Genomic DNA, 15,459 nt, shown 5'->3' with positions numbered 1-15,459 from the left:
ACTACAATAAAAGCACTAACGCCATCATAAATTAATCACAACTGTTTTCGTCGCTCTGTTCGCTGAACTACCCAAGTTGGAATGAGTTTGCAGGTCCACTGCACAGGTGGCAGCACCAGCAGCATCTGAGAGACGAAACGAAAACTGCGGGTAGCCACAGAGTCGATAGAGGACGTGCCGAGCGCACGGCTGCTGCGGACGAGCCCGCGCCGGAGTCCACGCCTCGGTCCCGCACGACGGTGCGGTGGGTCGGCAAGGGTCGACATAAATAAGCCTCCACGAACCGTCTTTGGTCCTACAGAGTCCTGAGTGGAGTAAAGCAACAGAATTCTGAATGAGTAGCATTTATAACATCTATAATTGGAGAGTAGCTTTTCGCTGGCTGCAATTTCTTTTTCGTCCATACCTCTAAAGTGTCACAAGATCCCTGAAACAATTCATGTTCAGTGGAGATGAAAAACCATAACTAGAACGTCGTTAAATCCGTGCCATATTGATCCAAAACATCAAAAATATATTGATGCGATAACAAACAGACCGTGCAGAACAATGCCAATCTAACATTCCGTTTTTGCAACGAACACGTAGCGCCCCCCCCCCCCCTAGCAACGTCACAGTTGCTAAGCCAGACACAGTCCTCTCCGAACGCAACAGTCGAGTCCCCACCTGTCGACCCAGCTCTGAGTAACAGACAATCGGACAAATACTCGAAATGAGCTGGAACAACCCGTGGACGATGTCAATTGTCAAGCTATGCTTATCTACAACACACAGCCATTTTAGCGACGGTTTTGCAGCGTGCATATGCACACCAAACCAGTGGTTAGCTGCAGCTACGAACAGTGAACTGCAATGATGGCAACAAAGTGGGAAACTCCGTGTTAACTCACAACTCCTCATGGGACCAGCGGAACATAGCCGCTGGACAATGTAACATTTTCAATGTCTCTGTGACACAGCAGACACCGTCACACAAGTACGACAGCCGGCAACTTCAGAACTCCCATCTCAGTCTCTGAACATGGCAAACATCCTCCCTCTCAGCCTCTGAGCATCACAAATATCTACCAATGCCAGGGCTGATCCGCTGACATCGGCCTGGAAGACGCATCACACACCGCTGAGATCCAACCCCTTTCGTCACGTGACCCGGAACGGCTGTCACGTGACTCTGTATTATCAGTCACATAACTCGTCCCGGTTGTCACGTGATCGAGCACGTGACCGTCAGCCTCTGGGACCACCCGGTCACGATCCGAACATGTTCCGGCACATGGACCTCTGCTTTTCGTGCTGCACCTTGAGGTTCTGCCGGCAGGTGACGAGCAGCTTCTCAATCGCCGGATCTGAAACGGGAGACAGAAGATTGTTATCAAACAATGTTTCTAATTCGTCCAGTACCAGCCTACAAATGAAACTTGTCAACCGTATAAATGACAGATTATGAAAAGTCAAACTGACCAACGCTCATTTTACGATAATCGAATAAACAATATTAAAGAAGAATTACAACGGCACAAAACTATATATGCACTTTCGCATGCAATACGTAGTGCATTGTATTCGGTTATAAGCTTCTACACCTAAACTCTCCTCTGAACGATCGGTATTCGCCCGTACCAGCAGACATCAAAATCATATAGCTGATAAAATAGAATAGTTATACAAAAGAAGCATAAAATGCTGCTCTAATATTACACACTTAAATACAGTTCTTGCATGTTTTGCATGTGAAATCAAACTTGGTTGTGCACAGCAAACTTATCAACTATCAAATTTACCGTAAAAAGTTAGGACGAGAGCAGTTACGGTAAAAATGATAGCAAAAAAATAATAATAATCGTACGGAGTGAGGAAGCGCAGTAAAAGCAGGAAACTCACCTAGCCCGAAGCAAGCGCAAAAATCCCATCACCGAGTGCCGCGGTTTGCGCGCCAACAATAAAACACGGGTGCAAAAGGAAACGGTAGTAGGGAACAAACGAAGTCGGGATCGTCAAAAGGCGTTCTTTCAACAAATCGCACTCCCAAAGCCACATGCTGGCTGTCCGAACAAACAAAATCCCCATGCAGGGTCGTATGGTGTACAGTTCAGGAAAGCACCACCAGCCACAAGATTCCAGTAAACATCATACAGGGCGGATCCAACACCACACCACACCGACTCAGGCACGACCATCACCATCACCGAGCATTCCTCAATTCCCAGTGAGTCGTTCCCAAACAAGCGTCCAACAAAGCTCACCTCCCCGTTACCACACACAAAGAAACATCTCCCTGGCCCACCAGCATCCAGTTGACCCATGATGACCTCGTGCTAATCAGTTGTGACCCTTTGGTGACCTCATACTGACCCGCAGTGACCCCATCCCGTCCCGCAGTCAGCCCACCCACCTTTCTCTTTGAGCAGCTCGCGCGCCTTGAGCAGGCACCGCTCGGCCTCCTCGTAGTCTCCGGCGCGCGCGTACGCCTGGCCACGCCGGAACAGGCACTTTTGGTTGTTGGGACTGAGCTCAGCCACCTCGTCGCAGTACTCGAGGATCTTCTGCAGGTCGAACCTGTCCTCACACTGCAGCAGGGCGGCTGGAAATGGCGCGAAACAGCTCAGCGAAGGATAGACGAACGAGTGTCCAAAGAATCGAACGTTCTTCTGTAAGGTTCTCAGAATCTCGCGATCCCTACAGCCGCCACATGAAGTCGTTCCATATAACGTCGACTGTAGTCCGCTTTTTCGTCTGGCTCTTTGGCATAATTTTCAACTACCTAATTTGAGACCATTCTGCATTGTACTGATCCAATAGCGAAATCGTCAAAAATATCTCCCACTGTCCGATAACACCGTAAAACTCGAAATCCATCACTGACTGCGGCGTCAGATAACTCAGTTTCCCCGGTGAGATTCTCCGCGCTCACCTGTGAGATTGTTGTACGTGTCGACTTTGAGGGCATCCACGCTGCCCGTGAGCTCCTCGGTGAGCTCGCTCTGCCTCTGTTCCCTGTCGCGCTGCTGGCGAGCGTTACCGAGCATGGCGGGCAGCTTCACTGCGTGCTGGTCTATCCCCCGGATATACAGCAGCGCTCTGGGGGCGGGGGAGGGAGAGAGGGGACAGAGGGTGAAATAGGGGGATAAAGAGAGGCATCACTTTTATAGTGCATCAACGACTGTACATCAAGGAAGTGCAGCTATGCAAGAAATGCCAATTAGTTTGAATTGGTAGCTGGCCATTACAATGGCACAGATTGATAGACAACAGTCACAAATTTCATCACATGACTGATACACATTTTTCTAAAGCATGATATGAATACTCAGCAAATGACAGCAGCATGTACTTGTATTCCTTGGAAACATACAAAAACACAGCAAAGTGATAACAGTGAGGAATCATCAAGATTGACAACATGAAATAACCACTCACTTGTGATAGTTACGGATAGCAAGCTTAAAGTTTTTTGCCTTGAATGCCTCATTGCCATCTTGTTTATACTTAAAGGCAGTCTCATACTTTGCATTTGCAGTGATCGTTCCACTTGCTTCTGCCATCTTGTCTGAATCAAGTAGGTACACCAAAGTGTAAGTACATCAAAGCTGAAAGAACAAATAAATTATCATGGCACAAAAATGAACTGGAATGTAATAATCAAATTCCTAGACCTCTCAGACCAGTTGACACAAGGTCAGATTACGTAGGTACCTAACAGAGTACAAGAGGGTGGAAAGGGGTGGGGGCAGAAGGTTAGCTAACAACTTGACTCAGATGGGCAGCTCAGTCTTGTGCCGTTCTGTACTCGGCATGGGTGAGTCAAAATGCAATGGTAGAATGACTTAAAGGGACACTCCCACCTTAACATTAGTTTTGAGTTGAGATAGCCAAATTGGTGGCCATGGCCTGCAAATACCGGTTTGGGCACTCACAACATCGACAAATGCTTTAATTCGGAGATATGGAATTTCAAACTTGCAGTTTTCAGATTCTAAGGGGCTAGTGCATTGGTATGCCCCCTTAGAATTTGTGACGTCAGCGGAGATCTAACAATTTTTAAATCTTTTACTAAAACGTTTGGTAGCACGCGGTGGTATATGCTGCTTTGCGCGCAACAAATGCCGCACTTTCAAATAAAGTCGCTAGGAACAGCGGAGATCCCAAAAAGTAAACAAAAGTAAAAGTCTAATATCTTGAAAACCGGTGAATATTTTTCGATGAAATTTGGTAGATATTCGTTTTCGCTCTTTCTGAACCGAGCGACATCACTTTCGTGCCAATTCATTAACTTTTTTGAAGGTGGGAGGGTCCCTTTAACAATCAAAATGGTTAACACTGGTTCTTAAGTTTAATCATTAATATGTTAAATATTAGTACTCCACAATATATTTCATTTGTTTTTTTACTACCATATAAAAATTGCAGCAAGAACAGGATGAAAAACCGGCTGGATCAAATTGCAACATTGATACCTATACCTATCTAACTCAGTATTTTACGTATAAGGTATTTTACAAACATGGTCAACGACCATTCTATGCAAAACAGAAAAGAGTAAGGAAGCATGAGGCATGGTCAGACACTTGATAAATATTTTACTTACCTAATTTTGACCTAATTAATTTTACTTCCAATATTCCAACCGTTCCAACCTCAACCTCTTCCTTTCAATGTGAACTATGTGAACTTTTGACATTTTCTGCGCAGATGCGACAAATAGATTTAAAGACTTGTTCACACTAAACTTTTTGTATGTTAAAATAACAAAGCACATTGACATTGGCCCTTCTTTTGATCTCCGAATTTGGATGAGTTTCATAGCCCAAATTTTCAAATTGCATTTATCCATTGGAAGAATAAGCAAATAAAAAGTCAGTTAGACAAAATTTTTAAATTTTGTAGCAAATAAGCTACCAACTTAATTTTGAAATTGAAAATAAGAAAATAAATCAGCCAAGTTTTAGGCGTTTTTAAACGTGAACCACCAAGGACAAGCCAAGCCATCGCTTGTAAAGCTCAGCATTTGGTAGCTTTGCACATTACTTCAAATCTGCCCTTTACGCGATCCGCTACAAATTTTTCAACTAAGCTGTTCTTATTGCTATTTTCCCTGATTTGTTTCACATAAATTTTGTCAGACGCTTGATTAAGATGTTGAAGACTGGCTTCAGCAAACTGTGTCCCTTGGCTCGTGCTTCATTTGCTCCAAAATGTATTTATGGTCTTGCCAGCTCAAATGTGAGTTGAGGGCAAACTTGGGGAAGTTCATAGATTTTTTTTTATTTTAGTGGGTGCGGCATCCTGACCTTTTGAGTTTGAGATAGCTACTTACCGCAATTCGCGGAACTCAGAAAGCCTTAGAAATTTGACCCTGCTGCAATTTCAATTTTAGTATGATCCGAGCCTAAATGTCTGATCTTAATGGTATCCATTTTCTACAGATTCAGATGCTTCATGAAAATATTAAATAATAATAAAATCAGTGTTTAGTTGCAGAAGGTCAGGTGCTTTTTTACAACACCCACTGAACAAGATTGAAAGTTGTAGGTAACCACATGATCCCATGCTTCAAAAGATGGAAATGGTCAACTGCACAGTGCCCATTGGTGTCCCAGCTGAGTTTTTGACTCAGGGTTCAGACACATTTACTTTGGGCATTGTCATGCTAGAAGTGCTAGCACTATAGTTCAGCATGTCACTACAATACCACTACCCTTACCTGACCCCTTTCTGCCCTCCTCCCCCTCCTTGTAGTGTTTGTGGTGAGGTCATTGTCAGCTATGCCCCCTATTCACCCTCCCCCATCTCTAACAGGGAGGATGGTATGGTGAGGGTGTTGACGAGTACACCCTTTGACCCCATCCCTCCCCTCCTTTCAGTGACAGTGGTATAGTGAGGATCTCAGCAGCCCCTGACCTCGCCCCTCCGCTCCCGCAGCGGCGGTGGTACGGTGAGGGTGTCTGCAGCTACACCCCCTGACCTCCCCCTCCCCTCCACAGCGGCGGTGGTACGGTGAGGGTGTCGGCGGCTACACCCCGACAGAGGCCGTCGGCAGTGATGGCTCGGAGGTGCGCCCGCAGTTCCCGGGCGCCACGGCCAGCTGGACGCACGACCTGGAGTTCGTCAACGCGGACCGCTACAACGGCATCCCCGTGTACCGGGTGATGGACCGCAGCGGCCGCGTCATCCAGGCCAAGGACGAGCCCAAGGTGGGGCCAGTAGGTGGGAAGTTGGAGGGGAGAGGTGGGGAAGTTAGCGGTACGACACCGGTTACCGGTACCACGGCTGTTGACGGGTGATGAGACAGTTTGGTGTGCTCCGCTCTGCTTGACATTGGTCTGTTCTGGATACCCAATTTTGACAGGTAATCCGGTGGGAATATGGATACGTTTTTATCGAGGATACTTATTGATTGATAAAAATTAATGTTTGTCGATATATCGTTATCGGTAAAAGTATCGATGAAAATTTTATTGATGGATGAGTGTTCGTCGAAATTTTTGATCATAGCATGAGAGTCTGGATTTTTTTCTTGCACATCACGAAAATACGAGTACTTCGACAAAAATCTGACCTAATGTGCAATAACGCGGTGCCTCGACGGAACCATGCCGTCTTTTTATCCTCCCCGCCGCTCTCTGTTCCACAGATTCCTGACGACACGCTGATCGACATGTACCAGAAGATGACGCTGCTCAACACCATGGACAAGATCCTGTACGAGTCGCAGCGACAGGGCAGGTGGGTGAATCTTCCGACCGACTAATGGAGGGACGCCGTAATGCGACTCGATCAGTATGTGGATTGGGGATGACTGATATTTGGGTGCGTTTAAGGACAACGTCTGCGTAAAACCTGTCCCATTTTCAACCATCGGTTACCAAGAAACTGATGGCCGATGAGCTAAGAATAAAAAAATGCGTTGGGAAGTTTTGTCATTTAAATATTTTGACTATGCATGCAGTGAATTAGCTTATTCGACAAAATACTTTTATTTTGTTGCCGTGAGTCTCGTTTACCGTGGTGTTGTTCTTCGTCGACAGGATATCGTTCTACATGACCAACTACGGCGAGGAGGGAACCCATATGGGCTCGGCGGCGGCGCTGGACCCCAAGGACTTCATCTACGGCCAGTACCGAGAGTCAGGTAACGTTTCGACTTAACTATCCCGGGTTAGGTGTTGCTTAGACTCATAATATCACGAGTCAGATAACATTCAGACCGATACAAGCGCGACAAGGTTAATATTTGGAGTAATGGATTATTATATCGTGAGCTAGTCGATACCTACATAGCAGTTAATGTCCTCGCCGGTGGCACCTCCAGCTGTTTTGTACGCTAACGTCACCGTCACCATCGGTCCTGTGTTGGATCTCGGCTGTCCTCTTGACTCGTAATCTTCGCTGTCTTCAGGAGTGCTGATGTACCGCGGTTACACGCTAGACCAGATCATGAACCAGTGTTAATGTCCCTCCCCCCTCAGGAGTGCTGATGTACCGCGGTTACACGCTAGACCAGATCATGAACCAGTGTTAATGTCCCTCCTCCCTCAGGAGTGCTGATGTACCGCGGTTACACGCTGGACCAGTTCATGAACCAGTGCTACGGCAATGAGATGGACGCCGGGAAGGGCCGCCAGATGCCCATCCACTACGGCTCGCCGGCGCACAACTTTTGTACCATCTCGTCACCGCTGGCCACCCAGATGCCGCAAGGTAGGGGCAACGCGGACCGCGGGGAGCGGACCGTCGCACGGACGGGCCGCGGGCCAGTTTAGGGCGAATTTAATCAAGAAAGTGACTTTCGAAAATCTGCTTGAAATATGGCTGAATGTATAGGAAATTACCTGAATTTTATGAAACCACCTGAATTTTGCACATATGGCAACTTTTAGGGGGTGATTTGACTACTCAAAGTGGACAAATTGTTGGCTTTCTCATATCCTGCCGATTTGCGGGCGAGAACGCGACTTTTGTAACGCAAGTTTACATAGTGTAATACATATTGAATTGATATAAATCATACACCATTGTTCTTCCCAATGTCTCTAAAAAACGATAGGATAACTTGCAATACTGGCTGACCTATCGTCTGCACGTTACGACTGATAGAATCAAACCAATACATGCATAGCGTTTTCATAACGATGTTTCATGAAAACCCAAGATTTCAACAACTACCGCCGTTTGCCGCCACGTCAGATCTAGCATGATTGCAATTTGCCAGCATTTTTTGACTTGGCCCGACCTTTTTTTCCTGCTCGAACTTGCTCGCCTCACCGGTAGCTCGAGTTTAAACATGACCGACGGCACGCCGCTCGGTCATGACCCAGCCGCGGGCCGTGACCTGACCTGGGGGCGGACGGTGCGTGACCCGACAGGATCCGGAATGACGTGTGTTTTTAGTCCCGCCCATTGAGTGATGTCACTGTCTACAGCAGCCAACCATCGAGCCTGTTATTATGGGTCAGGATGTGTGTCAGCTAGTCATTGGGTGGCAAATGTATCGCAACCTATTTCGAGAGTATGAAATAAGTCCTCTTTGGCCACGATGATTTCGATTATTGGTACCTGATCATTCCTGCCCCGTACTGCTGCTTTCCGTACACCCGGCTGAGGTGCAGGAGGCCTTCAGGACCAGGATGGGGCTGCGCGTGGACGAGCCGCGGGCAGGAGGCAGCGGCAACTCCAACGACGGCAACACCGCCCGCCGCGCCTTCCGCTCGCCGGCCGAGTTCGCGGCCTGCACCGGCGTCGACCAGGAGCTGATCGACCGGGTCGGCACGGTGCTGCAGGCTGTCAGCTGTCTGCACCGACTGGACATCGACGCTCTCTCCGCGTACTGCCGCCGCACGGCTGAGCTGTACGTGGAGAGGTACATGTCCACCACGCTGCACAAGCTGCTGAGCCACTCCGCGGCCGTGGTGGAGTCTTGCCACCTCCCGATCGGTATGATCTCTGAGGAAGCAGCAGAGGCTACCTACAAGCGGGTCCGCCAGTACCGCCTTCGACACACCCGCAAGGATTCGAGGATCCACACGATGTCGGACCTCCTGGGCTACCTGCTCGTGGCGAGCGACCCGCTGCTCAGCAGCCTGGGTCTGCAGCGCCGGGGGAGGGGGAGGGGGAGGGAGAGGGGGAGGGGAGGGGAGGGGGAGAGAGAGAGAGAGAGAGAGAGAGAGAGAGAGAGAGAGAGAGAGAGAGAGAGAGAGAGAGAGAGAGAGAGAGAGAGAGAGAGAGTCAGCTACGTCGTGACGACGGCACCGACAGCAGTGATGTCGACAGCGACGACTGCCACAGCAGCAGTGACTGTTCAGCAGTGACAGCAGTGACTGGCAGAGTCGAACCAGCGCGGCGTGTCGTGAGAGTGTTCAAAGTGTATGTATGTAAACATGTGATGCAATACATATGCATCGTGTGTTTATGCTTTTTCGATTATCGAATATATCGAAAGCATCAGGGATGACCCAAAATGCCTAAATATACCCATTTAAACCATTTGAAAAACATATTGAGAAATATTAACAACGCTACGAATAAATTCGCCCTAAACTGGTCAACGGCCCCACTGTGCGTCGGGGGACATGTCTTGTCTTGGAGTAGGGCGCATAGCCTGTCGGGCTCAAGCGTCCGTTGTGGGGGGGGGGGGGGGGACGTGTTGCTAGATAGGTTTGCAACGGTCTTTTTGGGGGGGATTCACTTTTTTGCAAACCTATGATTTTGTTGAGGCGTGATTGGGACACTTTCTAGTTTTCATTCCCAGTTTACTCATGGCCCCTGACCCCCCTGACCCCCTCCTCACCCTCTCCAGCGGTGGGCACGGCGTACGCCTTCAAGCGGAGCCCGGAAAAGCGCTGCGTCATCTGCTACTTTGGCGAGGGCAGCTCCAGCGAGGGAGACGCCCACGCCGCCTTCAACTTCGCCGCCGTGCTCGACGCTCCCATCATATTCTTCTGGTGAGACGCGCCGCAGCGGCCGGGGGGTTTCTCGAAATCGAGAGCGAGAGAATATTGTATAGATCGGAAACTGATATATAAGTGCATTATTTTGGCATGCGTTTTCTTTTTCAAAAGCTGCTCGTCAGTTCTCAAATAGGTGTATTTTATATACTGCCAGACGAATTAGGATACCTCTTGCACTTAACTCGTGCGGACGCTCTCTATTCACCTTTGTGCTCTCTTTGATAAAACAAGGCAATGAAACGTTTATTTTCGTCCTCTTCTCTTCTCTTCTCATTTCACCCCTCCCTCCCTCCCCGCCAGCCGTAACAACGGTTACGCCATCTCGACGCCGACCCGGGAGCAGTACCGCGGGGACGGTATCGCCGGCCGAGGACCGGCCTACGGCATCGCCTCCATCCGCGTGGACGGCAACGACACCCTGGCCGTGTACAACGCCACCGTGGCGGCGCGGAACATGGCCATCAACGAGAACAAGCCCGTCCTCATCGAGGCCATGACATACCGGTGGGTTGGGACTTGGGGGAGGGGGGAGGGGAGGGCTGACAAAACAAGCCCGTCGTCATCGAGGCCATGACCTACCGGTGGGTCAGGGGGGGAGGGGGAATGGATGTTACTGACTCCTGAGGCACAAATCTATGACAGTAGACGTGTTGAAAGCTTACAAGTCGGCCTCAGCTGTCTTCTGCCCCCTGAGTGAACTGCTGAACTATCACGGAAATTATGCCAATGCGAATTTAGTGCGCGTCGTAAAGATCGTTTTTTTTTTTCTTCTGTAGCCATTGTAGCCTTGCTGTTGCCTCTTGAGAGAGAACTTCTCACCGAATTAACTACTTTTATATCCATAGACTCTACCTCTCCAGAAGATGCTTAGGTATCGAACTTTCGCAGTCCCGGCGCCCTAAGACCGCAAATCATGATCAGAGTTATCAGATTACATCATGACAAAGCTATGTAAATGGCTGCTTCTATACCCTCGACTGTACCGTCTAACCCTCCCCCTTCTCTGTCCCCGCAGTATCGGCCACCACAGTACGTCAGACAACAGTTCGGCGTACCTTCTAACCAGTAACGTCTCTATTTCCCCAGTATTGGCCACCACAGTACGTCGGACGACAGCTCGGCGTACCGCTCTGTGGATGAGGTCCGCTACTGGGACTCCACGGACCATCCCATCGCCAGGATGAGGCTCTACCTCTCACACAAGGGGCTCTGGAACGAACAGAAGGAGAAGGAGTGGAAAAACTCGGCCAAAAAACAGGTGCGGAAATAGCCGAACTGTCAAGACGTGTGAGGTGATTGTCTGTGATGGGTAGGTTGTTGGTTTGGTAGGGTGTTGTTCTTGGTTCGGTAGGATTTTTTTTTTCTTTATACCGGCGAGGAGCTGCTTTGCCTATTTGTGTTGGGTTCATACAGACGCATTGTTATTGCCTTGTATATACGAGGGGCGTTCAAAAAGTTCCCGGCCCAACCATGAAGGAGTTGGAATTTCGGCCTGCAACGCGGTGTGTTCAGTGATGTGTTATTGGGATGTCCTCTTACGTAGCCATTAACCAATCTGCCCTGTGATTGGTTCAGGCTGCTAATTAATCGTAACATAGTTTGCCATTCCCGGCCAGAATGGGCGACGCCCAGAAGAGAACAGTGATTTGGTTCATTTATTGTAGACAAATGCACCAAACGTTATTCAGGAAAAGCTAGTGTCAACACATGTTGAGGTTTGTCTTTCTTACAGTAGCGTCAAAAAGCGGACATCTCTGTTCGAGTTTGGTCAACAGATCATCAATGGTCACCCCCGCAGTGGCCAGCCATCAACAGCATTGACTCAAGAAAATGTGAAAAATAAGCACTTCTTTGTGAAAAATGGCAAATGTTCTGGTCTGGCACAACGCAGCAGAAGCGGAGGTGTCTATCAGGTTCCTCAAAGCCATTCTTCAACAGCGTATTGATATGTTTAGGATCTCTGCAAGATGTATCCCCCGTTTGCTGACTCCAGAGGAAAGGCAAACTCGAAAGGAGGCGTAACGCGAAAATTTTGGCCCCTATATCGAAGATCCAAAAGAGTTCATTGAACTACTTGTTACCATGGAGGGATTGTGGGTGTCACACGTTGACCCTAAGGGCGTGACCGATTTGCACAAGTAGAAGCACATTGAGTAAAGGCCACCAAATGTGTGCGACGTGTTTAAGTCAGACGGCAATATGACAGTGGTTGCATTTTGGGATGCTGACGGGGCCCTGCTCGTCAACTTTCTAAAACAGGGGCGCACAATTAATGATGAATACTACACCTCCCTTCGATAATAGTAGCGAGCAGCAGGTATCAAGGAGAGACTAGGGAAGTTGACTAAAAGTGTGCGCCTGATCCAGGACCACTCACCAGCACACATGGGCAGCGTGACGATCAGCGAAGCAGTGAGCTGTGGCTTCGAGTTGTTGTCACAGCCACTTTTTTCTCCGTACCTTGCACCCTCAGGTTGCCACCTCTTCCCCAACATAAGGAAATTGCTTAGCAGTGGCAACTTCGCCGACAGCAAGGAGACAAAAGCAGCCGTCTTGGGCGTGCCAGATGCGTCCAAACCCCACTTGGCTATGGAGACCCAGAGGCCTCTCGCGAAGCGCTGCGCGAAATGTTTTTGTCTTAACGCTGGTTATTTGACTAAATGAACATTTTTGGTCTTATAAGTCGACGTCGTATCTCTGCTCCTTCATGGTCGGGCCGAGAACTTTTTGAACGCCCCTCGTATGTCTTGTTGCAGTGATAGTATTTGTTACGTATGCTTTTCTTTGACTACCATTTACTTCATTTCAGCTATTGATCGTGAATATTATTGAGTAATTAAAATATGCCGTTGTCGCGAGGCGCTACCAGCCGCCAATACAGCCCCTCAATACCACTATGTCAGTCAGTCAGGCCAAGGTCACCCTCCCGTGCACCCACCACCAGGCCCAGCCCTGCCGACCCCTGCTGACCTCGCCCTCCCCCTACCCCCTGTCACCAGGTAATGGAGGCGTTTCAGCGGGCCGAGAAGCGCCCCCTCTGACCCCCTCCCCCTCTGACCCCTCCCCCTACCCCCTGTCACCAGGTAATGGAGGCGTTTCAGCGGGCCGAGAAGCGCCCCCTAGCCAGCTGGGAGAACGTCTTTACCGACGTCTACCACGAGATGCCGCCACACCTAGAGTGAGTGGGCCGGCGCGGCGACTGTGTCGGACTTACCAGGACTTACGGGAGTAAATGGTTGAGACAGTTTTTTTTTGAAATTCAAATCGCTTTATTGTCTCACACACGATTCAGTAATCAAAAAAAAAAAAAAATCATACCATACAGTCGCTACCAGCGGCAACACTACATCATGTGACGACAACACAGCGAATTATCCAATTCCAGAGTCGCAGACGTTGTCTTGACTCGGCGCTCTCGAGAGGAAACGCTATCCCTCCCCTCCCATCAACAGCCGACATACACAATAGCTAAACAGCGGCAAGGGCAACGGCTGAACCTGCGGCGACGCCCGTACGCTCTCCCCCCGTCCCTCCCCCCTCCCGCCCCCTGACCCGGGTCGACGCATGCCCCGGGCAGCTAGGCACAAACCACAAGCCGCGAGACGCGGTGCCGACGAGGCGCAATAACACGTTATTCGAACACGCTACGAAAGGCCTCAGGCGCAGCGGAGCGGCACGACGGCACGACGACGCGACGGCACCGACCGCGGGGCCGGCAGCCACCACCAGACCCGACGCAACTGCCGCGGCGGTCTTACCCGGTCTCTGGATCGACTCTAGCAGCACAGTCCCGTCAAGCCTCTGACCGGGCTCACGGCACTTCCGGCGTCCCACCGGCCCGTACGCTCGCCGCGGGGGGGGGGGGGGGTTATAGGACAGGTAAATGGTCGGCTTGTGAGAATGGAGTAGGTGGTTGAGACAGTTCAGCCATGCTAAATCTCACCCTGATTTTTCGAAAAGTCGTTCTGGGGCCGTATTCACTATTCACGTCGATCATTTTCGTAAGAATTTTCTTAAGTTTGACCTACTTCTTAAGTAATTTTTTTTATTCACGTGAACTCCGTCGATAAAAACCTAAGAAGTGTTGACGTGAATACCAACTCATACTTACGAAAGAAAATCGACTTACGAAGTCGACGTGAATACGGCTCCTGATGTTAGAGTGATGCTAAACGCGTCAATCTTTTTGTGTGATGATTCTGGATTTTCCCTATAATATCCATATTGTGCAGGGTTCAGATAAAGGGGCCGTAACCATCGTTGAGGACGCTATGTGTGCTGTTTCTGTATGTGACTGATAACGCGCTCCCTACAGGACCCAGATGAAGCCCATATGACATCTAAGTGCGTCCGTTTTCTGCATTTGACCGAAATCCCGTTTCCTGCAGGGCCCAAATGAAGTCCATGCGGGATCACATGAAGGAGTACGGCAAGCACTATCCGGTTACCAGCGACCGTAAGTAGGGACACTCCGGACCGACTACCGACAGCAATCTCAGCGTTCCTCGTCACGTACTAACGGGTCAGCCGATAGCGAGAGGTGCTCGCGGATATTGTGAACGGGACTGTGAACAGACGGTGACTCGCGCAGGGTTACCGAATTGTGCAATAGTTGTCATGGCAACATGTGAGTGTGATGGCTCAGTGATGTAGTGTAATGTGATGTATGTATCTGATGGAGGTTCGAGTGAATTTTTAGGTGATGGTGATGTCAATGTTTCTGAGCAGTTGAGCTGTGTTGATGAGATGGTGTGTAGTCTTGAGATGTGGGTTGTGATAGGTTAACGAAACTTAATTTTGATATCTTTTAGAGTTCGAACATTTCAGGCCAGTAGAGTATGTGAAATCACTAAACGAAAGGTTCCGACATTTGTGTATAGTTGGTAACAAATGTGAAATGTTCCATCGTGTATGCGTATACAATACAGCCAAATAAAATGACAAGGTCAGGTCCCAGTGAACCGACCATACTCAGTTCTTTGCAAAGATGACCAAGTAGCAGACGGATGCAACACGCTGAAGTGTCGTACATTTGGACAGTAAATCTACTACCGTGAATAGTGGTAAATATCAGCAATATTTTGCCTCTGGTGTCTCCTGCCTTCAATTTTACTTAACTGAACGAGGGAACAGATTTTCTTCCATCATATACAGTCGTCGTGAACTGCGGTGCTCGCTCTCATAAACCTTCAGTTCCATTATCGTCCGATAGATGGCGATGTAAGTACGGTGACCACTTTCAGACAACGGCCACCCCACTCTTCACACGTATCACCTCCTCCGTTTCTCGATGCTCAGTGCCGTTGCTGGTCGACAGTATTTTTTTTCTCACTACTATTGGTTTCTGTGGCACTAACTTAGGTACTGGTGGCTTTGGGTTTTCGGTGTCTCGGTGCATTTGCGAATGCCTTTATCGTTCATATCTAAACATGGCATTGTGATGTCCTGTTGAGTGTCAGCATGCCGTTACTTGTCTTGTGTGCTCATCGGTCCTCTTTATCCTCAGCTCCACTCA

At 49.0% G+C, this 15,459-nt stretch overlaps 2 protein-coding genes across 4 annotated transcripts; one reads left to right on the top strand and one right to left on the bottom strand.

The window, feature by feature from the left end:
* Positions 1-493: 493 nt before the first annotated feature.
* On the bottom strand, positions 494-7,507 carry LOC122386638 (tetratricopeptide repeat protein 9C-like). 3 transcript variants are annotated; one of them, XM_043376016.1, is made up of 5 exons: positions 7,275-7,507; positions 3,418-3,587; positions 2,912-3,078; positions 2,393-2,581; positions 494-1,346 (listed from the first exon to the last, which is right to left on the bottom strand). In XM_043376016.1, exons 2-5 carry the CDS (start codon positions 3,540-3,542, stop codon positions 1,249-1,251), a joined length of 579 nt encoding a protein of 192 aa, XP_043231951.1. In that variant the 5' UTR covers positions 3,543-3,587; positions 7,275-7,507; the 3' UTR covers positions 494-1,248. The 3 variants fall into 3 exon arrangements, with proteins under 3 accessions (XP_043231951.1, XP_043231953.1, XP_043231954.1); XM_043376018.1 differs by lacking the exon at positions 7,275-7,507 and adding an exon at positions 4,586-4,685; XM_043376019.1 differs by lacking the exon at positions 7,275-7,507 and adding an exon at positions 4,586-4,656 and having other exon boundaries at positions 3,418-3,547.
* LOC122386637 (2-oxoisovalerate dehydrogenase subunit alpha, mitochondrial-like) lies at positions 5,010-14,914 on the top strand. The gene is made up of 10 exons (XM_043376015.1): positions 5,010-5,220; positions 5,982-6,191; positions 6,632-6,723; positions 7,026-7,129; positions 7,537-7,698; positions 9,794-9,938; positions 10,245-10,448; positions 11,031-11,202; positions 13,028-13,122; positions 14,333-14,914. The coding sequence occupies exons 1-10, from the start codon at positions 5,134-5,136 to the stop codon at positions 14,406-14,408; spliced, it is 1,347 nt and encodes a 448-aa protein (XP_043231950.1). The 5' UTR covers positions 5,010-5,133; the 3' UTR covers positions 14,409-14,914.
* Positions 14,915-15,459: the final 545 nt, after the last annotated feature.

The sequence above is a fragment of the Amphibalanus amphitrite genome, unplaced genomic scaffold (assembly GCF_019059575.1).
Source record: "Amphibalanus amphitrite isolate SeventyFive unplaced genomic scaffold, NRLGWU_Aamphi_draft 000258F_arrow, whole genome shotgun sequence".
Lineage (NCBI taxonomy): Eukaryota > Metazoa > Arthropoda > Thecostraca > Balanomorpha > Balanidae > Amphibalanus > Amphibalanus amphitrite.
This window is presented reverse-complemented; position numbering and strand designations above follow the sequence as displayed.

Excerpts from the sequence above, each read along its gene's own strand:
- LOC122386637 (XM_043376015.1), top strand. The coding sequence starts at position 5,134 with ATGTTGAAGACTGGCTTCAGCAAACTGTGTCCCTTGGCTCGTGCTTCA. Across the intron at positions 6,192-6,631 it reads AGGCCAAGGACGAGCCCAAG|ATTCCTGACGACACGCTGAT; the intron begins GTGGGGCCAGTA and ends TCTGTTCCACAG. Across the intron at positions 7,130-7,536 it reads CGGCCAGTACCGAGAGTCAG|GAGTGCTGATGTACCGCGGT; the intron begins GTAACGTTTCGA and ends CTCCTCCCTCAG.
- LOC122386638 (XM_043376016.1), bottom strand. The coding sequence starts at position 3,542 with ATGGCAGAAGCAAGTGGAACGATCACTGCAAATGCAAAGTATGAGACT. Across the intron at positions 3,079-3,417 it reads GCTATCCGTAACTATCACAA|AGCGCTGCTGTATATCCGGG; the intron begins GTGAGTGGTTAT and ends CCCCGCCCCCAG. Across the intron at positions 2,582-2,911 it reads CACGTACAACAATCTCACAG|CCGCCCTGCTGCAGTGTGAG; the intron begins GTGAGCGCGGAG and ends CGCCATTTCCAG.